We start from the raw sequence: 23852 nt of genomic DNA on the forward strand, positions 1-23852 counted from the left end.
TCACAGCAAAGATGATTGCCTTTCATCCCCCTCTCCTCCACGCACGGGCAACGCCAGGCAGTTAAAAGCGTGATATGTACAAGTCAGGTATTGGTACCTGAGTTTAATAAATAACTAACTGGGTTTCAGTGGTGCAAGGTGCATATTATAAAAGGGGTCGAATGTCAGTGCACAAAGGAAAAAAAAAAAAACAACCCAAAACACCCAGCCACTGACTAAGCCAAATGCTTTGAGTTTAATGTACTTTCAGCAGCGAACATTCACATCCCAACTGCCGTTTGCTTTATGCTGATTTTCATTTCTGTGACCTGAGGGGGAGGGAACACGTTGGGCGACTTTCAGCTTTCCCTGAAATGTCTGCCTCCTGCTGAAAGCAGGGTTGCAGGCTGGGCCCCCCGCTGTTGCGGTGTTCATGTGGTGAACACAAAACTGAGAATGTCGCAATAAAAATGGTGCATAAGATTAGGGCGAACTGAAAAGTCTGAAGCTATTTTTATTGTTATAAAACTGACTAAGCAAGTATACTTCGTATGAACAGGCAGGATGTGTTATGTTTTGCTTTGGGATCTCCTGAAGAATTAGCTGAAAAAGTTAGATTAGAAAGGCTGAAAAGGAACTGTAGTTTATGAACTTTTTTAGATACTCTTGGTTGCACTGTAGGGTGGAACATGTTACAGTAATGTTTACGTAGACAAACAGACAGACAGATAGATAGTGTTATGCATTATAATAACAAAGAAAAATCACAAGCGCGTGCATGCATATCCCTACTCCACAGAGTTCAGCAAAGCCTTTCACAGACATTTTCAGCAATAAAATTAAATAACCATGTTCATAGATAAGGTTTTTCTTCGAAGAGGCAAGAAGTGAAATAGGTGAATGTCTTATCTTTCCTGTGTAATAATTAACAGATGAGTTTAGTTGTGGTTTTGTTTTTCAGTTACAGAAGATTTTTCCTGTCTTTCTTATGGCAAAAGCTTGCGAGCTCCTAGTCCGCACTGAATGAAACACTTCTTCCTTTGCTAGAAAGAACTCTTTTTAAAGCAGGCAGTTAATGAGGAGGACACACTTACCTGTATCAGCATCTCTGCAGAGAACACTGTTTAATTGCATTTGTAATAAACAAATGCTGCAAAAAGTTTCCTATCAAGTACAGTTCATCCAGAATGGGAAAGACTTGTTACATACCAAGTGACTACATTGCACTTTATTTATGTGTGACACATTTTCCTGTCTGACTGTGGTAATAATAGATGTTGTTGACTAGATTGAAATATGGGAATTTGGGGAGAAGGGAAGGGTTGTGTTGTTTCCTGATTTGGAAAGCTGATAGGAATGATTACACAACCCATCTCTCATCTTCTCAGCTTTCCTCAACATTTGGCTTCAATATCTTGCCATTCAGTAACTTCAGTCTCAGCCAGCGACTAGTCCTATCGAAATAGCTGAGATATATAGAATTATTTTGAGTTGGACTGGGTAAAAGACAGAGCTGGGGCAAACAGTACAACACACGGGTTGCACAACTTGTTGGGGCAAAGTTCTAAATGACTTGCAGCAAAGTGCATTATAAAATAAGGGAGGAGACTGGGTTTCACTTACCGAAACTTCCTTCAAAAGTGGTTTAAGCGGAGATGGCTGATTTGGTACTGGAGTAGTGTAAAAACACTCAAGAAACACACATTGCATTGACAGAATTCACATTACAGAAGCAGGGAAAATAACAACCGTGTTGGTAGGATGCTCTAGGTGTTGGTGGTTAATAACTTTTTCATCAGCATCGCTTCATTCTCACCATGGGAAAACCATATATGCATGAATAGAATTTTCAGTTGTGATCATCAAAAAGCAATGTCAAGAAGTAAAGTGCCAGGCTCAGGAAAGTTTTCTCACTTTATTATTTGAGATATCATCATTGATATCTCACTGAATACTATTTTTGCAGTTTCTAGGCCAGGAGGTCAGGTTGTTGAGGGACCTCCATCCTGGGAACGTTCACTTTTGGGCACTGATAGTGCTTATAGCCTTATAGCCTTTGCAGGATCACACTCCAAATTAAATATGCCTTAGAAGGATGCAAAGAGGGTTGATAACAGAATAGGCGGGAAGTTTGCACAATACAAGGTGACTTTATTTTGTAGGGGAATCATAATTTCAGCTCCATTTTTTAAATTGTATATAAAGTTGCTGTGAGGTAAGATTAATACAGCTAAGGGAACTGGTATAATATGGCTAAGAGAATTAGATCTGTGATTGTTATTGTTCTTAATGATAGTGATGAAAATAAGAACTTTACCCTTCAAATCTTAGTCTGAAATTGTAGCCAATTGTTGGCTGTACAAATTCAGTGTTCAATTATCTGGTTAGCATTCAAGTTTTAACCTCGGAAATTCCAGGATGTTCATTTAGAGAATAATTTCAGGTGTCTTCCTCTCCAAAAGGAGCAAGAGGTAAAATAACAGATTTATAGTAATTCTGTTACAGTTTTTTAAGCCAAATACATTGCTTTTGATTGGTGCCTGGAGGATATAACCGGTCCCTGCAAGACTTTTAAGGCAGGATTTTCAGTAGCGCTCATCACTGTCTTAAATATATCCCCATAGAAGCCTTTAGAGCCTTATAGCTGATGTCAGGGGGAGTAGTGCTAGGTGCTGAGTACTGTTGGAAATATCACCCTTAATTTTCTGTTTCTTTATGTTCCTTCTTTGAAGAGAACACAATCAAAAAATGAAGCCAAGAATTTTTTGTGTGTTTTAAATGGAACCAATAATTTTTAATGTGCTTAGGCCACTTAGGACGAATTTAAGCAACTGCGAATTGTGCACGGACCCCCTCTGCAGTGCTTTTCAGGCCCAGAACATTAACTTGCCCTGTACTAGGGAAACATCACTAACTGATCGGAATAAAATTGCAGTTTAAGCTTGAAATATGAACTCTTCCACTGAAATCAGTGGCCAGACTCCTGATGATAGGCCCTAGGTTAGGATGCAAAGTGTCACTGTTAGCAGAAGTGGGAGTTTCAACAACTGGTCTGGGGATTTAGTAGGCCAGTCATATCCTACCCCTTAGGTACTTTACACTGTTTCTCTCTACATTTAAGTATAGTACTTCTAGTGGGCAGAGAGCCACAGCTGTACATGTTCATACCTGAACGTACCTGGGAAATGATGTGGTGCAGCAAATGCTGCTGCATGTGCATCCCCTTGGGTCCCATGCAGCACCTGAGCCAAAAGGTTTCTCTCAGGTGACCCTAGCTAGAGATGGACAAGTTTGATTGCCTTAATTCAGGCATGCGCATGACGATGAGAGTATGCAGTGCTTTAGCGGTACTGACAATAGGATAACTTGCACAGCTGACAGACATGTCGTTGTCAATAACTAGTGCTGATCTGATCTATGCGATTACTCTCTCAAGCTGCTTATCACAAACTCCTCATCTATGCGATTACTCTCTCAAGCTGCTTATCACAAACTCCTCATCAAGTCTCTTGCCAGCCAATGTTCCTGCCTCTCCAGGTCTGCTGATGCAGTTCACCACTTTCTCCACAGAGTTTTGCCAAAATGATATAGATTAAGAAAATCCACCTTTTCAAAGTGTTTAACCTAGCCCGGGGCAGTTCACCCAGTTCAGCTGCAGGTAAAGCAATGTGTCTGACACGCTGCAGACATTGTCATGGCCTGTTGGCCTCAAGTATTGCTTTTTTTGTTAGAAGTCTGAAGACATCATCCATCCCTAGTAACCTTCCCTTTCCTGTATGAAAGACTTTCAGAAGAGGTCCCTAGCCAAAAAGCTGTGCTGAAATGCTGCACTCTCTCTTGCACTGACCCACCACAAGATTCAACTGCAGACATTTGCGTTTCATGAGCAACAGCAGGTAGGGAACCAAGCTGTGGTCCAACTCCTGTTGAAAACCACACCCAGGACTAACCTTTGACACTTGAAATATAAATTAACCTGGAGTCAGGCAAAGTCTTTGCATGGATTTTTCGCCAAAGATCGGACCCTTTTTTCACTGCACCTGCTGCCTGCCTGGCCTCTGCCTGCACTGTGCGTGGAGAGGAGCCAAGGACGCTGCTTCCAGCAGGATGTCTCCTAGGCTGATTGCAAACTGACGACGAAGCCTTCTGCCAGGAAGCACGTGGGATGGCAGCGAGCGCTTGCGGGGCCTGTGGCTACGTTAGGCATGTTCGTAAAAGAGGTGGGACTGTGTGTTTCGCCATTAGTTTGGGAAGGAGCACCTTGCATGCCAGCTCCCTGCCGTGGCTGCAGCTGCAGGACTGCTAGGCTGGCCCCGGGTCCTGCAGCCGGGCACGCCATGGCTCAGCTTCAGTAAACAGCCCCAAAGACACTGGCTTTGTTCAGCTCAGTTATGCAAATAAATCACAGGAAAGGAGTGACGGTCTCGGCAAGAAAGAGAAAACTGATTTATAATGATACCATAGTTATCTTTAAAAGGGGAGGTAACTCGCACATTACACTTGAAGCAATGCTCGAGCCGCTACCTTATTTCAAATTGATGTGTTTTTCTGTTCAGCCGATATATCTGTGAACAGGCAAACTGTGTTTTCAGCAAGAGCATTTCTGTGGATATCTGATGTTTGTGATTAAGTTATACAGTTGTTCTTTGCAAGCTGTTGTTGTATACATTCTATGTATCTAAAGTCGCCATGAGAAAAGAGTCAGCTTTTAAAAATAAAGAGCTTCAATGGCAGCCGTGCTTCCAGAGCTGCTGCTCAACATCAGCAGCAGGATTACTGTTTGCCCTTATTATTTCAACTAAAAAACTAGGATGGTCACATTTAAACCAGTAGCTGTTACCTCCCTGTCAACAGGGCGTATTTAGTTAAAATTTCAGCGACCGACCTTCCCTCTGCAGCAGCTGTGGTTTAAAATGCAAAACCGTGGGTGGTGGTTTTCTGGAAGCAAGCAGGCGGCGGTGCGGTGTCCGTGAAGGCACGCCGTGTCAGCTCAGCAGGAGTTTGTAGGGCCCAGGGTCTGCAGGTGGGGCAGGGGTGTCCCGGTCCCCTCCTCCCTGCGGTTATCACAGAGCCAGCAGGTCTCCCTGGGCTCTCCTGCTGCCTGCCGCGGCGCTGGCACCCGTCCCCGTGCTATGTGACTGCCAGCGGCCGTGTCACCCGCAGAAGGGCACATGATGCCACTAAATCTATGTAACACAAAACCGGAGGGATGAATTAAGCACAAACATAAACAACCCATTTTATAGGAGCACGTGAGTGGAGCGGACACGCGATTGCTGCCACAAGGACACTGGCTGTGTCCCTGTGTTTGTAAAAGCTGGTTTTACCGCACTGGGATCAACAGAGGAGCAGGTGGCTGCATAACTTTGCAGGGCACTGCTCAGTGCTGGACAAGCCCAGGGATAAGATGCTATACGGACTGTGGGCATCGCTTTCTCGCCAGAGCCCCAGGCCGCCTTTGCCCTGGCACAAGGGACATCAGGGTTTGGCCCTGCGTCGTTGTTAATCAAGGCGTGGTATTTCTATTTAATAAAAGATGTGCCTCAGTTAATCAGCCTGCTCACAGTATGCTTTAGGCCAGTCACTGCCAACGCAGTAGGTTTCTCATTTAACATTCTGAGCTGCGATGCAAAAAAAGATAGGTTAGAAGGAAGGTAATTAATGTTTAGGGCAAGAACCATTTACACGCGCCCGATTGGCAGAGGGGAAGAAATATTCTGTAAGCAAGGGGAATGGTTTCAGTGAAATGTCTCCATCTGAGAGTTCACCTGCCTAAGGGAGAGTCCTTGGAGCAGAAACACTGAACCTGTTTCTGCGAGCGAAGGGCTCGCAAGCCTGGCTCCTGGTAGGCTGGCAGACGTTAGCATCCATCTAACGTGGCATTGAACAAACAAACAGGCTTTACCTTTTTCTGAGAAGAAAGGAAGCCAGTCTTGTTTCAGTCCTGATAATTAGTCATTTAAAACTTGGTCATCTCCAGAGCACAATCTTTCTCATTAGCAATTAATATTTTTGTCTGTCTCTCTTTTACGAATCTTTGTCATCAAGATCAGGCGTACCTTCCTCCTCACGCACTTGTAATTCACAAGACACTACATTTTAATGTAGCTTAAATTTTTGCCTCTTCTAGGTGGATGTACTGAAATGTGTCTGGCTCTATTAAGGCCACTAAACACATAATATTAGCTCATGCCTTGTGTACACCCACAACACATGGTAGCAAGTTTTCACGACCAGTTTACAGTTTACTGTGGACTAAAAAAATGCACAAGTGGGGTTGAACACTTTAGAAATAGGTATTTCTGAAAACAATTTTCTTGAGAGTGATTGCTTTTCGACATGAAAAGGTTAGGTTGTGTTGGCAGCCCTTTTTGTAAGACAGTAACATAAGGAAGAGAGCTCTCAGACCAGACATGCCTGTGTTTTTTCTCATTAAGGCAGATGATATCTGAACTTTATGAAGGTGTTGATTGTGTCATGTGGCAATGAATGTTGTTAAGTGTGTATGTAGCTACATCAAGTAGGATTACATGGACTCTGTAATTGTCTTAGGTAGTATATACTTATGAAACCCAGCTCTGTGGAGCTGCACAGAAAAAAATTAAACACATTTGATCATGTATCTTGATTCCCAATAAATTACATAAGGATAAATGCATTTTAGGTTCACAAAGAATTTTTAATTAGTCACTATCAATCACAAACAGCGTATGGTAGTGTTTGCAGCAAAGGTGGCCATCAGCACTTAGCAGCAGCTTCAAGTACAACTTCCAATACTAGAAATTGTCCTGCTGGTGCAATGCAAAGTACTGGAGAACATGCCAGTTGCTGGACGGCCACTGAATTACAGGCTGGTTTCTGGGGGGCAGGGGAAACTTTGCTCCGTCTCTCCTCTCTCCACAGTTCCAGTGCCCATCTGTAGCTCTCTAGACTATAGTCCCAGCAACTGAGCCCTGCAGATAACAGAATACAGAGTCTTTTATTTTGTAAGTTGACTTAAAACTGAGAGTAATGACTCATTTCCAAACTTACCCAAACCTGGGGCGATAAGTAATTCACTTGCTAACAGGTGGCCCATGTGAAGGTAATGATTATTCCCCAGTAAAGTGTTTGTTTAACAACCTTTGCTTTCATTCAGGCAAAGGTGAAGTCACATTTTTAGGAACAAATTATCAAGTGAAAAATGAAAATGTTTTTCTCTGCCTTAATTTTTTTAATTATGTCAAATAATTCCCACGCAAAATGAAAATGTCTGACTGTGACACATTAAAAAGGGTAACATTTGAATCTGAGAGAAACAACTTTATCAACAACATTATAAAGCAAGAAACTATCAAAACTGATGCACTTCCATGAAAGACCAGGCTTCAAAGAAATTATGTTTTCTAAAGTATTGCCTGGGCATCAGCATCACTATTACTGCCCTCCATCTTCTCTGCCTCCCCTTCTGCTCTCCATATTTTTTAATTAAAATGGATCAGATGCATCAGCATGTAACACCCACAGCCCAAACACACCTGCAGGATCAGGCCCTATCACAAAGCAAGGCTCAGAGGTCTGGTTTCCCAATCCCAAACACATGGAGGAGCTGAACCAGGCACAGTAGTGTTTGCCCTGGCTGGTGCAGAGGCGTCTCTGGATACAGACCAGCACAATTCTGGGCAGCTCAGGAGCTTTATTGAAAAAAAATCTGAGGTGCTAAGCTTACTAGGATTTAAACGGGTTTTGTGGACCATACAAATCAGACTTAGGTGCCTAAATTTTGCACCCATATTTCTGTGGACTTGGGCCTACTGGACTAGTGAAAGGCCTGCCTGCATGGTAACCGATGCACTGAAAATGGCCAAATCGTTCTAATGAAGGGTATATGTCAGAGTCCTTGTGGGACAGAGAGAAACCTGTGTCCCACTGAATAACACAACAGCATAGAATAAACAAATCTGGCTCAAGCTTTGTCCTTTTTTTTGAAAATAAGCCTGTCAAACCCAGATTGGGAGCATTTCTTACGGTGGTTTGCAGTTTCCTACAGGGGCCAGTGGTTTTTGACAGTTCCGTCAACACAGTGGTCATGAATGCAAATCTTAGCAAATAAATTGGTGGATGATGCAAAGGCTGATGGAGTTGTAAAAAACAATGAGAAGGAGCCAATGTTGTAGCACTCAGTAGGTAGGATCTACTCAAAAGGCAGTTGGGATAGGGCTGAACACAAGGTTGTGGCATTTAGGAGTAACAAACACAAGGCATGCCTGCTGCATGGGACATAACCCCAGCAAGTGGTGCTTCTGGAAAGGATTTGGGATTAGAATTGACAAAAAAACTTCATGTGGTTTGCTAGTGAGGAGGTGGGGAGGAACAGGTCTCGGTGATACAGAGATGGGGAGAGAAGAAAGAGGGATGATCTTCATCCCTGTATATAGCAAGGGTGAAAAAAGCTGAAACTCTAGAGAACTGTTGAAAGAGCCACAAAAACAATTTTAGGTGAAAAAATGACTGATTGTGAAGGAATTCAGGAGTTCAGCCTGCAAGTTTTACTAAAAAGACAGTTGTGGCTTGATTACACAACTTAAATATCATCGTAAGAAAAAAGCAGAGGTCTTGAAAGACTCTTCAGTCTATCAGAGAAAGGTTTAACAAGTAACCCAAGCTGGAAGCAAAAGCCAGACAAATTCTTATGAGAAATACGGCACACTTGCTTGTCTGAGGGAGTGATTAGCAAACAAGCCATAAATGGAAGTGGTGGGGTCTACAGCTCTTCGATTCCTTAAAACCAAGGTCCTTCTGGAAGATACAATTTACTCAGATAAATGTTATAGGACTCAATGTGCAAATAACAATAAAAAGTAATGGTCCATTTCACATACAATCACTCGTATTAAATGGTCTGATGGACCTTTCCAGCTTTAAAAGTCAATGAATTAACTGCTTTCAGAGACTCAAAGTGTCCTATTTAATTGTGCTCAGAGAGGAAGCCCACTGTCTTGCAGTTGCGATCATTAGCATGGTCATCTCCTCCTGTATGTCTGCATTTCCCACTCTCTGCCTGTGTTCAAATGCAGAATGAGGTTTGCCTTCCTCCTGCTGGCTTGCAGGGCTGTGCTGGCTGCTTGCTCTAAAGCAAGTTGCCTGTTATAAGGGAGTGATTCTCTTCAGCTTTTGTGAAGTCCTCTTGTAATAATGGAAGAGACAAACATGTCAGACATTGTACCACAAGCAGCAGGCAACTCAGAAGCTTGCCAGATCGCCCTTTGCACAAGAAAACAAGAACTGGCCCCCCGATGCTAAAGCGTGTTTATTATTTCCTACTCATCAGTTCCTGTGAAAGCCTAGAGGAGTGAGGGGTAGTTATCAGATGGAAATTGTGCCTAGTGCTTCTCATGTATTTGCCATCTTTCACTGTGCAGTATGGCACATGGCACTTGCACTGTTCAGGAGTAGATGGATTAACTGAGGAATGACTGAGAGGGAGGAGAGGGATCTGGAGATGGGAACCACTGGCTTCATGGCATTATCTTCCCTTTCTCAATCCTGTATCAGCTCCTTCCTACCCTTTCGAAGAGGAGACAAGCCTCCCTGGCGTCTTGAGCTTTTGAGGTGCTTGGTGGCATCCGTTCATGCGACTTCAGCCTCCTGTGGCAGCAGCTCTCGGTGCTGGGGTGGTATGGACAGGTGATCCTCAACCACCCCCCCTCAAAGAGGGGCTGTGCCTAAATCCAGGATGCGCTCCCCCTGCAGTATCAATGTTCAGGCCGGTGTGGCTCATTCATCTGCTTTTCTGCAGCCTTAGTCCCAGTTTGAAAAACAAACTTCCAGAACAATTACAGCAAGACAAAAGAGAGGGGTGGGATGCTGGTGGTAGCTAACAGCTTCTAACGAGTGTCCTCCTTCTTACTTTGCCCAGGCTTTATCAGGCTGTGAATGAGTTTGACACCATGACCGCTGAGGACTCCACTGCAAGGATGAGCAACGATTCCTCCAACGTGACTACAACGAAAGTCCCTGAAGGTGTTGCCGGTGCGCCCAACGAGGCAGCTCTGCTGGCCCTCATGGAGCGCACTGGATATAGCATGATCCAGGAGAACGGGCAACGCAAGTATGGCGGCCCTCCTCCCGGCTGGGAGGGCCTGCACCCTCCTCGCGGCTGCGAAGTCTTTGTGGGCAAAATCCCCCGTGACGTCTACGAAGATGAGCTCGTCCCCGTGTTTGAGTCCGTCGGCCGCATCTATGAAATGCGCCTGATGATGGACTTTGATGGGAAGAACCGCGGCTACGCCTTCGTGATGTACACGCAGAAGCACGAGGCGAAGCGTGCCGTCAGGGAGCTGAACAACTACGAAATCCGCCCCGGCAGGCTGCTGGGTGTGTGCTGCAGTGTGGATAACTGCCGGCTCTTCATTGGAGGCATTCCCAAGATGAAGAAGAGAGAGGAGATCCTCGAAGAGATTGCCAAGGTGACGGAAGGTGTGCTGGATGTCATCGTGTATGCCAGCGCCGCAGACAAGATGAAGAACAGAGGCTTTGCCTTCGTGGAGTATGAGAGCCATCGAGCAGCAGCAATGGCCAGGAGGAAACTCATGCCAGGAAGGATCCAGCTGTGGGGACATCAAATAGCTGTTGACTGGGCGGAACCAGAGATAGATGTGGATGAAGATGTCATGGAGACTGTTAAAATCCTCTATGTGAGGAATTTAATGATTGAGACCACAGAGGACACCATTAAAAAGGTCTTTGGGCAGTTTAACCCTGGCTGTGTAGAGCGGGTGAAAAAAATACGTGATTATGCCTTTGTGCACTTTACAACCAGGGAAGATGCGATTCACGCCATGAACAACCTTAATGGTGTCGAACTGGAAGGCTCGTGCCTGGAGGTTACCTTGGCCAAGCCGGTAGACAAGGAGCAATACACTCGCTACCAGAAAGCAGCAAAAGGAGGGGCCACAGCAACGCCTGAAGTAACTCAGCAACCTAATTATGTTTACTCTTGTGATCCGTACACACTAGCGTATTATGGATATCCATACAATGCCTTGATCGGGCCCAACAGAGATTACTTCGTGAAAGGTTAGTAAGAACAATTAGGGGATGTCATGGACAGGTTTGATCTCAGGCTGGTGCAACCCAAGGTCTGCCTGAGCCAAAGGACAGTTGGTGCTATGCACTTTTTCTTAAACACTCTTACAGGTCTTTTTGCCATATTTGTGTTCAGTCTCATTTTAATTTATGACCATACAGAGTGTATTCATCTGTAAATAATTGCTAACATACAGGCTAGTATGAAGGAGGCATCAAAAATATGGTTAAGAATGAGCTAACGGACCAAGCACAGGATGGGGAAGAAAGGGATCTGTTTTTTATGAGTGCTGTACTAAGTCTGAGCAAGTCCAAGGATTCCAGCTTCTGATGCCTCCTTCCAAAGAGCTGGATCCTAAGTATTAGAGATCATGACAGAGTGCTCCCTTTGCCTTCTCCTGGAGGTGTGGGTATGGTGACCTGGTCATCCAAAGGGAGGGCTATCAGGGAAAGCATCAGCTGGGAGCTCTCTAGGTGTCATTTGCCCTCTGCATCAAAATGACAGTAGTGCTGTGTCCTTTATAAAGTCATTTGAAAACTACCAGCAGAAGGAATCACATGAGTGCAAAATAATTCTATTTAATTAATCAGTTACAGTCATTAAAAATCAACCAAAAATCACTTATTCATAAGAAACCCTAGCAGCTATAACTGGTGGTATAACTACAATTATCCTGTACTTACAGGAATTATAGTTTCCTGAAATGTAATGTGTATTTCCATATAACAGGCAGTTTAGCATGAATATATTCTTAAAGCACCCACGTAAACCAAGAAATACTTTTAACACTAGTTGATCAAGAATTTCAGCTTCTTCTTAATTTCCAGATTTGTACTTGTAATGAACTACAAAGGAGTTAACTGACAGTCTAAATATTCAATTAGGCCATCTTAGAGTGCATTAACACCACAGTGTTCAAAGTACTGTCGTAACATGCATGGAGTTGCTAAGATAAATAAAGGCAGTATTTTTGGAGATGGGGTATATTCACATCACTAACAAAATAGCAGAGAAAACAAACAACACTAGTAAAAATATACGCAATGGTGGGACAAAGTTGGTTAAAGGCCAGGTACAACTTCGGGCCATCTCTGCAGGGTCCCATTGCGGCCAGCTGAGAGGCTGGGTCTCCTCTGGAGGACAGCTGAGGGCAGAAGCTGTTCCTACGGCATAGAAATCACCCTGGAGGAGCCCTTCTCTCTCTGCTGAGTTCATTATATCCATAACACTTGCCACAAGAGTTGCGTCAGTATAAATAAGCTGTTAATATATGGTCAGAAACATCAAGAGCAAAACTTGTGTAGGCTTACTGGGTGCTTCTAAGGCCAACCTCTTCTGTTTTCCTAAGTAAGGTCACTAAGATTCAGACCGAACTAACTTCAGCAGCCTCATTTCTAAGCACATGCCTCCCAATCTAAGCCTGGGACTGTTCATGCTCCCCGTGGGGCTGTCACTCTCCATTATTCACCATCCTCTTCTATGTTGTTATCATAAGCAGGCAGCATACGAGGCAGAGGGCGAGGTGCAGCTGGCAACAGAGCCCCGGGGCCCAGGGGCTCCTACCTGGGGGGATACTCCGCTGGCCGTGGCATCTACAGCAGGTACCATGAAGGCAAAGGAAAACAGCAAGAGAAAGGATACGAGCTGGTACCCAACTTGGAGTTACCTGCGGTCAATCCGGTGGCCATTAAGCCCGGTGCAGGTTAGTATGTGCAGTGAGGGGAGGAAAGTGGAGGTGGCAGGCGAGCCCCCGCTCCAAGCCCTGTGTCAGGCATGCAGGGACCCCCCCAGGGCCAGCCCACGGCTGAGGCAATGGGAACTGCTCCAGGGTTGGCGCTCAGCACTCCCCTGTGCTGGATGCCTCCTGGCCCTGGCCAGGCTTTCTGCAAACAAGAGGCACGCAGTGGGACAGAGGACATGAACATCTGGGAGCTCTTCAGGCCAAAGAAAAAAGAGCTGAAGTCATGCCCACCCCTCCCATCCCCTTTTGCACCTCCTCAGGAGAAAGCGGACTTTCCTCTCTGTCTGGTCATGTACGGTAGAGCATGGTGACTAAGAGCAATCTTTCTCTCTTTTAATTTCTCCAATGCTAATTTCACCCTGGGAGATTCCCTCCCCAGGTTTCCAGCCAGGCCAGAGCTCTCCCCTGCTTGGTTCGTATTTCTGTGGTACTACAAGGCTGGAAGAAGGACCTGGGGCTTTCCCATTGCAGGGAAGTCACTGGCTGAGGCAAGCTCCTCCGTCACCATCAGCGACATGGGGAAGGAGCAATGCAGGGAGCCCTCAGGGTCCAGCTTGCAGCGATGCAGTGCCTACAGGCGAGCTCTCAGCTCTGCTGGGCTGCACGGAGCCAGCCCAAGGGCCAGGGCAGGGATCACCCCCTTCTGCCACATCCTCAGCTGAGGAGCCAGCCCTTGCCCTTCCCAGGCGAATGGGATGAAGGCTGAAGCCCAGCAATTCCTCAAGATCCTGTTTGGAAAGATTTTTATTTGGAAAAACAGCCTGAGGAAGAACGTCCGTGCAGGTGATGGGGGCAAGCCCTCTTGCAGAAGTCCGCAGATCTTCTCCCCATGCCCCCCTCCAAGTAAATTGTACCTGCAGGACCTAAGCGGTGTTTAATAATAAGAGCTGCAGTGGTTTCCCAAAACATGCTCCATACTGTCAGTGGAAACTACAGCTTGCATCTAATGAAGCCTGTGAAGAGTTCTTCACAACAGCTGGATGAGATCATGTGAGAAGAGGTCTAGAGACAAAGGAAGGCTGTTAAGATTAGAGCCGTTTCCAAAGGAAGATCAGACTTCCTGAGAAAAATACCCACTTACAATCAGAAAATATTACCGCTATGTGTGTTTGTAAAGATATTTCAGGAATTCCAGGTATTACTAAAGGATGCTTGAAAAGTGGGCTTTGAAATGCACTCCTATTAGGGGTGTCTGTAATTCATTCGACTGCCAAACGAAAGCCTGAAGCTCAAGTCTAAATGTTTCTACACTTGAAGCATGTTGAGATTCAGATTTCTTTATCGGGTCTTCTCCTCTCATATGGTTCCAGCACAGCCTCTGAGCACAGAAGCACCTGGTCTGTTTTCCCCAACCAGATCAGATGATCTAGTAAGAGGTACCACATGCAAGACTTATGTCTGTTATTAAAAGGGTATGACTCTGAAAGCACATTACCAGAACAAAGGAATAGAGATGTATCAACTCTGCAAGGTTTCCTACTGTTTAGAACAACCTTAAAGCTCATTTCTTTGCAAATGGTTAGAAAACTCCTGAGAGGTCACCCCAATACCCCAGCTGCCTGTTACAGCTTTTCTGCCAGAAGTTACCACAGAATGGAGCACGTGAGCTCTCTGCCTTTGCTTTGGTGAAAAATTATCCAGGTTATTTAAACCAGTGATAAAACTGGTTTGAGCTGACCAGGTGGACTTGGTGTAGAAGGAGAACTGGAAAAGCTCATGGGTGGAGGTCTCTGCTTGAGGAAACAGTGGTAGTCCACTGGCGGTGGAAACATCTCTGCCTGAAAGATATCTGATCAGATCCTTTGTTGCAGTCTCCAGGATCAAAAGGAGAGTACTGCTTGCTGGCGCCTGTCCTTCTCACACACAGAATTGCACACTTCCACATTGCAAAGTTTCAACCCAGTGAAAGAAACCCGTGTGCATATTTTGCTTCATTTCTGATTTACTGGCTGCACCTTCCATCACCTGCCAACATCATTACTGCCAACATCACCTCTTAGCCATTTATTGATTACTCTGTTTTCCTTGTGAATACCCTTACTGCTGAAAGGCTTACAAGCCGAATGCTGAAGTGTGCACTATGAGGCAACAGCAGAAATCATAGCATCATAGAAGAGTTTGGGTTGGAAGGGACCTATAAAGATCATCTAGTCCAACCCCCTGTCACGAGCAGGGACATCTTTCACTAGGTCAGGTTGCTCAAAGCCCCATCCAAGTTCCTGACCTTGAACACTTCCAGGGATGGGGCATCCACAACTTCTCTGGGCAACCTGTTCCAGCGTCTCATCACTCTCATCACTGAGTATTCCTTCTTTACGTCCAATCTAAATCTACCCTCTTTCAGTTTAAAACTGTTACCCCTTGTCCTATCGCTACAGGCCCTACTAAAAAGTCTGTCCCTATCTTTCTTAGGAGCCCCCTTTAAGTACTGAAAGGCTGCAATAAGGTCTCCCTGGAGCCTTCTCTTCTCCAGGCTGAACAACCCCAACTCTCTCAGCCTTTCCTCACAGGAGAGGTGTTTCAGCCCTCTGGTCATTTTCATGGCCCTTCTCTGGACCCACTCCAACAGGTCCATGTCTTTCTTATGTTGAGGACCCCAGAGCTGAACACAGTACTCCAGGTGGGGTCTCACCAGAGCAGAGGAGAGGGGCAGAATCACCTCCCTTGACCTGCTGGCCACGCTTCTTTTGATGCAGCCCAGGATGCGACTGGCTTTCTGGGCTGTGAGCGTACATTGCTGGCTCATGTCCAATTACTGTGGTTATTGGGAATGTTCAGCAAAGCACATTTCTTCCCTAAGCACTGCCACGAAGCTCCATTTTGGACCATGTACAAACTCACCATCTCTGAACACTGTCATTCTGACGAGTATTTTCCCTTTGTCTGAAAGACCACAGCTCTAATTATTTTGCGTTATCCAATTTTGGCGTGAGGGAGAATTCTCTAAAGAGCAATTCCTTTTTTTCGGTGTCATTAAATAGATTGATCCTGTAGCAGAGAGATGGGATAAAACATATGTAACCAACTTAGTCCTGGGAAATGCATAATAGTAAATGAGCTGATATTTTGCAGAGTTGGCCAAAGGATGGCATATAGACTGGACCAGTTGCTGCCTGCAACTTCTGCAGTACAAACCACACTTTTCTTTCCTGGGGCAGCTCTGCCTATGGCAGCTACATGTCCTTTGATCTCAACAGCTGGAGCAGGGACCCCACTGGGACAGTACGCACTGCCACCCGTCCCTGTGCTCGGGCCACACTCTTGGCCTGGGGGGAGGACAGTGGTGGTCAGAAGGGGCTGTGTAAATCTGGGTCACAGCTCCTGGTCCCCAGCAGGGCTCTGGCCCTGGGACACCCATGCTGGGAGCATGGGAGAAAATGCTGGGCAGAGGAGGCAGCACTGAGCCCATCACTGTGCATCAGCCACGGTGCTCCCACTCGTGGGGAGGGCAGAGATGCCCCAGGTCTCCCGCCGTCACATGGGGCTACCTGCCCTGAGAAGAGCAGCACAGGACTGCTGCAGGAGAGCCGGTGCAGCCAGGAGGGAGGGCTCTTTGAGATGAGGTCCTGGAAACCCTCTCCCAATGCACCTGATGTGTCTGCTCTCTCCTAGTGGCCATCCCTGCCATCGGTGCCCAGTACTCCATGTTTCAGGCCGCGCCGCCAGCCAAGATGATGGAAGACGGCAAAATCCACACTGTCGAGCACATCATCAACCCTATAGCCGTCCAGCAGGACCCGGCTAGCGCGGCAGCCGCTGCCGCAGCCGCAGCCGCGGCTGTAATACCAGCTGTCTCAACACCTCCCCCCTTCCAGGTGAGTTCAGCACATAAGTCCTGCTTCCCATACATCCTGCTTCCCATAGGTCCCACTCTGCGTACCCGGGGTGGGGGGAAAGCCTGGCCTCCTGCCCTGCTTCCATTCAGGAGATGTTGTCAAGGATGTTACGGTGCCCAACAGCCCTGCAGTTCATCTGACCCGTCTTAGACATCTGCACTTTGGTCAGCTGCTCTCCCTGCTGTGGGGGACCCAAATCTGGGAGGGATGGAACAGCCCCCCATGATGGCATAACTCTCATTCAACGGGACATGTGCTGCCTACCCTCCTGTTATCACCTCCCCTTCTAGGGGGTTTGCAATTCAGGAGGTAGAAATGGGATATTACAGCAATTGAAGCACTTTTTTTGAGGTCTGAACCCGATGCTTTCCTTCCAGGGCCGCCCCATCACACCAGTATACACCATGGCTCCCAATGTGCAGCGGATTCCCGCCGCCGGGATTTACGGGACAAGTTACGTGCCATTCGCTGCACCTGCCACAGCGACAGCGACGATAGCCACGCTACAGAAGAATGCCGCCGCCGCTGCCGCCGCTGCCGCTGCCTACGGGGGATACGCTGGCTACATCCCCCCGGCATTCCCGGCTGCGACCATCCAGGTCCCCATCCACGACGTCTACCAGACGTACTGAGACTGTCAGCAGAGGAGGGTGGCGGAGAACCACACACTGAAGGAACACTTTACTATTTATGAAGAAAGAACCGGCTGCAAAAGAGTAAACATTTGGGCTCGGTAAACTGATGCAGAAAGTGAAGAATGTCATAGAAAAACGTGTTTGAAATATTTTCTACGCTTGAAGTTTTCACTAACTTTTTTAGGCTATTTTTAAAATTTAACACGCCTGTATTCATACATTTCTAAAGGACCTCAATGCATCCAGCCCACCGCTGACGTGCATTTATACGCATCCTAGTGGGGTTGCATAGGGTCTTTTTTTTTTTTTTTTTAGCAGTTATATTTTCAATATATTTGTGGTATGAAGGTTATTTTTTAGTAACTTCTGCACTCCAGAGATGTCTATTTTGTAGTGCCTTTAATAATATATCAGCTATATATTAAAAAGCACACCTGAGCAGCTAGGGAAAGTTTTAACAATATATTTTGAAGAATATATTCAATATTTAAAGAATACGTACCTTAGATTTCTTTTTTTTAAGAAAAAAACCAACAAGTATCTTATTTAAAAAAACATACTGGAAAGTGCAATTTGAAAAACGTGCAAGACCTCTGCATTTTTGTGCTATCATTAATACAACCTGCTTGTTCTTATTTGAAATCAGAAGTAACTAATATTGCCTGTTTGGGAGAAGGAGAAAAAAAAAAGCCTCCTCACACAAACTTCTTCACAGTGTGATTTGCAGGCTTGTGTTAAGTAAAGGAAAGGCTCTGAGTTTTCCTCAACAACTGGATTTTCTATTTATTGAAGCTACTCATAGTTGGATCACGTGCAGAAATGAGTAGCCGATATTTCGCGCGAGGTGTCTTGACTTAGATCTTCATCCAGTATAAAACCTAGGCTCTTTTTCAACACTCTTTATTTTATTCTTTGAAGTGTATGTTGTAGTCACTGAGAATGTATGCTGCTGTCGGCAAAGGCAGGTGCGCTCTCACTGAGAGGATGCGCAGCGTTACTTACCCATTGCTCCATCGTGTTCCGTGAGAAATTTCCGAGGTACTAGGGGTGGTAGTGATACTGGAATTAGTGAAACAGGGCTAGCCTCCCTCCCGGCCTCCCTTCCACACTTAATTCCCTTTCTCCGCAACTGGAGTTGTACATGCACATCAGGGGCGGGAGTGATTAGACCCCATGATTTTAAGACATAGAGCTTGTAAATATCTTTTAATATACATTTTTAAAGTCATTTTATGTTGCAAATTTACATGGTATGTGGTTTGCCACAAAACAAAAACCTTTTATTGCGATGTTATAAAAAAGTTTGTTTTATTAAGAAGTAAATATATTATTGCAGTGTTTTGTGGCCTGTTTAAAGGCTTTTCTTTAGTAGTGCGGTGAATGTAAAATATAGTAAAACGGTAAAGAAATATCTTGCCTATTGTATGAAGTGCATCAGCCCTGCAAACACAGCTCCGGTAACACGAGGTGTGAAGCAGGGAGTGAGCCAACAATGTTCCTTTACTTTTTGTGGTATAAGTACCAACCGAAGGGGTTTTGTATTGAGTATATTTTGACAACTGAACCACTTCCAGACCACGTCCAGCTCAGTTAAGTGACCTTTTAATACACTTTTTTTTCCTTGCCTCAAAATTGAGCAGTTGGTTTTTAGGTGCTCTCGCTCAGCCAAGCTGAGCTCTCCTCAACCCTGTCGACCCGTTAGCGAAAGCACTGTGAGGTTAACCATTAGGTCGGACTCTGCCCTCCCGCGCCCCTTCCTGGGGGACTTTTATTGCCTCTCCCTGCGCACCCTGAAAGCGCACCCAGCCCTTAGCCCCGAGGCCCTGCTCCTTTCTAGGGCGAGAGGAGGTGATTTGGGCAAAGCCCCGAGGGGCCAGCCCCCAACCCCAACGGGGAGGCCAGCACTGCCTCCTCCAGCCCTCCGGCTAAGGCCTTGCACGGCTCAACACTAAACGCGGCCGTGGGTCCGTGGGCTCTGCACAAACACCCCTGGGGTCGGGAAGAGGCAGCCTAGTGGTTTGGGTCTCTGCCGGTCCCTTTCCAGCCCCGCGCCACGGCTGACCCGCAGAGGAGGCATGAAGGGTGATGGCTCCCTTGCCGCTCCTCTCCCGGCCCGCAGGACGAGGGTCCTGCCGCTCGCAGAGGTGGCGGGGAGAGAAAGGAGCCAACGAGAGCAAACCCCGAGGTGCCCCAGGCCAGCGGTGGGTGCTGCCTGCACCAGGGCAGGAGCAGGCAGGACCCGGGGACGCAGGCAGGATGCGGGGATGCAGGCAGGATGCAGGGATGCAGGCAGCCAGGTCGCACGGAGTCTCCCGCGCATGCCTGTCTTTTACACTTGCTTCTAAACCATTTCATGTACACTACTACTGAGGTAAGTCTGATAACTTGAAATGTGAACATCTTTAGGTTAAGAACAAACTATTCAAAGAAAAGAATATATATATTAAAAAAATACAAAACTAGTGTGCCTTATTCTCAAAAGAGCTGATATTTTAGGTGTTTTATTGTATCTCTGTTCTCTGTACTGTCAGAAGCCTCTGAGTTTATTTAGTTCTTGCTCCATTTACGGTACATTTCTAGGACGTAGTGAATAAAGAATTTTAAAAATGGAGACTGTTATTTCATTGCAACATCCCACTGCCAGGCTTAGCCGCTCCGCCAAGGCTGTGCTCGCCTCCGAGCTGGGGAGAGGGCGTTCGGGGCAGGAGGGGAGCTGGGCACCGCAGCCAGCATCCCCGCAGGCTCCTGCGGGGAGGGGAGATGCACTGTCCCACCGGCTCCCCCATCCCACCGCCTGCAGAGGACAGCGACCTTCCCAGCAGGCATACTGGGCATCTCCCCATTCTTCCAGCAGCCTCTCATCAGCCTAAATCTCCGTTCACACCCACTTCAGAGTCCGTGCCTGGATGTGGATGAAGCTGAAGCTGGCATCCCTCTGTGCTTCCATCCACCCAGCGCACAAAACCCCAGTAGCTCTGTTGCATGTCCTTGCTGCAGGGCAGAAGCGCTGTGGACTGGCAGGTCGTTTTCATCTCTGCATGCTCCGCCCTTCAAATGCACGGAAAGCTAAGCTGCACCTCTTGGCAGTATTTGCAGTCCTCCAGAATCCCTGGCTGTTTCCTTGGTGTAAGTCCACCTGGAGAAAATTTGCTGCAAATACCAAGTCTGGGGAGAAGAGCAGTGTGAGAGAGCAGAGGTAAACTGAGGCAGAGCAGAAAGATGGGAGAGGTGTTGGCCACCAAGGCAGGGAGTAGTGCTAGTGATTAATCTGAAAGAGAAGGAGCCCAGAATATATACTGCATGAGCTTCTACATCCCTCATAAGAAAGCAAAAGTGTCTGCAACTTCCTACCTCTAGCATCATTTCTCATAATGCAATTAGGACAAGGCACTTTATGCCAGCATGACTTGGGTTTCCTGAGGATACTAATCATGAGAGGTTTCCCTAGTCTTTTTTTGTGCAAGGAAATGGAAAGAAAATAATTTTTTTTTTTTTTTTTGTAGGATTTGGGGGTGGGGATAGAGTCACCTAATTTTGCCTGTTTTCCCTGTATAAACATTGCAGGTTTGGTTTAGGAGCCTGTGTGTCCCAGAAACCATTTCCACTACCAGGTCAATCTATCTTGTTCAGGGAATGGGTAATCAACATGATACTAAAAACAGCTTTCAAGGAGATAGAGCCACATTAGGACTTCATCTGTCAGACAAATCATCAAGTCACACAAGAAGACTGTCTTCCTACAATTCTCTGCTGACCTTTCCACTCACAAGAGGTCCGCCTATGTTCTCTTGGATGAGAAAGAAACCACCAGCAAACCACAGCCCTTTACAAGTGTTCAGACATGAGGTATGCCCTTCACAAAAAGCAACATTTTCCAAGTGAGGTGAACTGTGCCAGCCTGAAATGTGTTTATGGCTCTTTCCCTTTATCCAAGCTACCCAAGATTAAAATAAATCTACACAGCTTCTTCTAAACAGACGCTTCACAAGATAGTTTTTTTATTTTCCTAGACTGCTGGTTTCTAACTTCAGTTTTGTAAGAACTTAATTAATGATTAACCCATTGTAAGGTTGAAATATGCAAGTCATTCTCAGGATATTAACATGAACAACACCAGAGAAATGCAACTGTGCTTTCAAGATGACCTTGCTGCCTTGGGAATGTCAGGAGCTCTGCTGAGGCCTTGGGCACTGTGACAACTCAACACGCTGCCAAGTCGATCCCATTCCCTTTCTGAATGTCTTTCTTGATGATCTTGAAGAGCAGACGTGCACTTCCCTGGCTGGTATTGACCTAAATCACTAAAAGCTAGCTTTGACTTTCTGCAGGAAACACTACCCATCAACACAACTGTGGTACAGCTGCTATATAAACAGATTAACAAGAAATTCAAGTGGATTAACACCACTCTGATATTGCAACATCTCATTTATATAAGCACTAGAGCTCAAAGTATATGCAAAATGCATTTTTGATACGTTTGAAAAGGTGTATGAGGTAACCCATTTCCTTCTCTGTGGCTGGTGCTACACTCCTAACGTCTCTGGTCTGGCTGCGTCCTGAGCACCTACTGAGCTCTCTGCTCCCCGTATGCCTGTCAGCCACAAAACTGGCCCATCATGCTGATCTGTAAAATAAATAAACCCCAAACCTACCTCCTAACAAGAGAAACTACCTCTACTGTGCATCTAAAAGCCAGCAAAGTCAGTTTTTATGCTCCAGTGTGTCAATTAAACACTGAATCACACTTGACTGAGTTTCAGGGCCAAGTCCTGCCTGGCAACAAAATGGTCGGAGGGGTGTTGCAAGAACAAAAAAACGCAGTTTTGTGGCACCAAGTCCTTCCCACCTGGCACAAAGGCAAGCTGTGCCATGCGATTATGGTCATGCAAGATGCCAAAGAGCAAAGAGACTATGGAAATTTTTAGAAATTTGGTACTGTAGAAGTACTTCCATACAAAGTATTTCCATTCTAGCTGATTAATTAGATCGGATATTTTTTCCTCCAGCCAGAAGACCAGGACTGGAGTTCACTGGTTTCCTAATCAAAGAAGACAGAAGCTCTGCCTTGCAGTCCTCGGTCAGGCAAAATGCAGATCCTGCACATGGGAGGTGAGCAGTCAAGGACTAAGTGTTCACCAGAAAACTTTATGGGGAAAAATGCTCAGATGTGCTCAGGTTTGTCCCATGTGCACCAAACAGCTGTGTCTTCCCAACACAGTCACAGACGTCTCCATCTAAACAGACTGTGCTGGTCGATGCTCTGCCCCACGGGCGGCCCCAGGGCTTTGCCTCCATCCGCCCAGGGCTCCCCACAGCCGCCTTTCCCCAGGGCATTTGGAGAGGCAAGATCACAAACTTGGGTTGTGGCTTTGTGCTCACCCTGACTGTTCCTGCACTCACGCATGCAGCTGGTTTGTAGGGTGGTTGCCACGCTGAAGGAAGCTGTATCACTCTTCATAGTCTGGTTGCCCACAGTTGTAGTTTTACTTTGAACCAAGATATGCTTTTGTTCTTTTTTTTTTTCCCTCTTTCCAAACACACACATGTAACTTTTGCCAGCCAGGCTGCACTTTGAGCCTGTCCTTGTGTGTTTTTGCAATGTCACTGAAGTTCGGTGTTAGCTTGGCCACTGCCTGTGATCTGCACACTGGTGGGAAGCAGGAAGCCACAGGTAAGTCAGAAGATCTTCCTGAAACATGAAAAAAAACCCTGCAAGCAGCCTACACAAGCCACAGAAGTGACCTCAAGCTAACCAGCAGAGACACAGATGCATTTAAATTGGTCAGAGGCAAACCAGCCTACATTTAGAGCAGTTCCTTTGTTCCAAAGCTTTGAAGCAATAACTACAATGAGCAATTCTCACTCCTGTAACAAACCTGTAGGATACAGACCAGGGTGTCTTGCAGTCACTCAACGGGGCATGCAATGACAAGGGATTACTTATTAAACTTGTGCATGCGCTGGCTGTACACCAGGCATCCTTAGTTTCTCTAGTCTTTGACTCTTCAGCTGCTGTGCCTCACAGGAGGGCTTTCTGGTCACAAGGATAAGCTAAGGATTCCCTCAAGGCTTGGCTTCGCTCCAGGCAGACAGATCCCTTGGCTCACCAGCCTTTGTGCAGGATGCAGAGGGACACAATCCTAGTCAGCAGCTGCAATGCTGGCATCCAACCAGCACCGTGGAGGCACTTGTCATCCTGCAATCCTCCAAGCAGCAATGGTGCAGCTGCCAAGAGCTTGGCAGAGCTCTCAGGGGGGCTTTGGTAGACAAAATGTTGGGAAGCACCAGCGCCTCACCAACGATCAGGTAGCCAAGGACATATCCAAGCAAGAAAATACCCAATAACCTTGCCTTTTAGCATCAGGTAAGCAGTACAGTTTTCCCCTCCTCTAACCCTCCACTACCACCAGCTGGGTAGTTTCTTGCTACCACCCAAAGGGTTGCAGTAAACTCTTCCAAAAGAAAGACCGTCCACTACTGTATCCACACGGTGGAGTGCTACAGCCTGAGAGGTCTGTGGCATACTCCATGCAGACATACCTCCTGCAGTGTCCTGGCAATGCTGTTGGCCATCCCCTGACCCCATGGTG

General features: G+C 46.3%; 1 protein-coding gene across 8 annotated transcripts in view; it reads left to right on the forward strand.

The window, feature by feature from the left end:
* RBM47 (RNA binding motif protein 47) overlaps nt 1-19870 on the forward strand; it is an 80090-nt gene extending 60220 nt beyond the window's left edge. For 6 of the 8 annotated variants that reach the window (XM_069791243.1, XM_069791251.1, XM_069791267.1 and 3 more), the window contains 4 exons: nt 9878-11037; nt 12543-12749; nt 16401-16603; nt 17002-19870. In XM_069791243.1, coding sequence (XP_069647344.1) covers nt 9878-11037; nt 12543-12749; nt 16401-16603; nt 17002-17256 — 1825 coding nt within the window. In that variant the 3' untranslated portion in view covers nt 17257-19870. The remainder of the gene's footprint in view (nt 1-9877; nt 11038-12542; nt 12750-16400; nt 16604-17001) is intronic. The other 2 variants (XM_069791259.1, XM_069791276.1) reach the window with 2 other exon arrangements.
* Nucleotides 19871-23852: the final 3982 nt, after the last annotated feature.

Source organism: Haliaeetus albicilla, chromosome 1, assembly GCF_947461875.1.
Source record: "Haliaeetus albicilla chromosome 1, bHalAlb1.1, whole genome shotgun sequence".
Lineage (NCBI taxonomy): Eukaryota > Metazoa > Chordata > Aves > Accipitriformes > Accipitridae > Haliaeetus > Haliaeetus albicilla.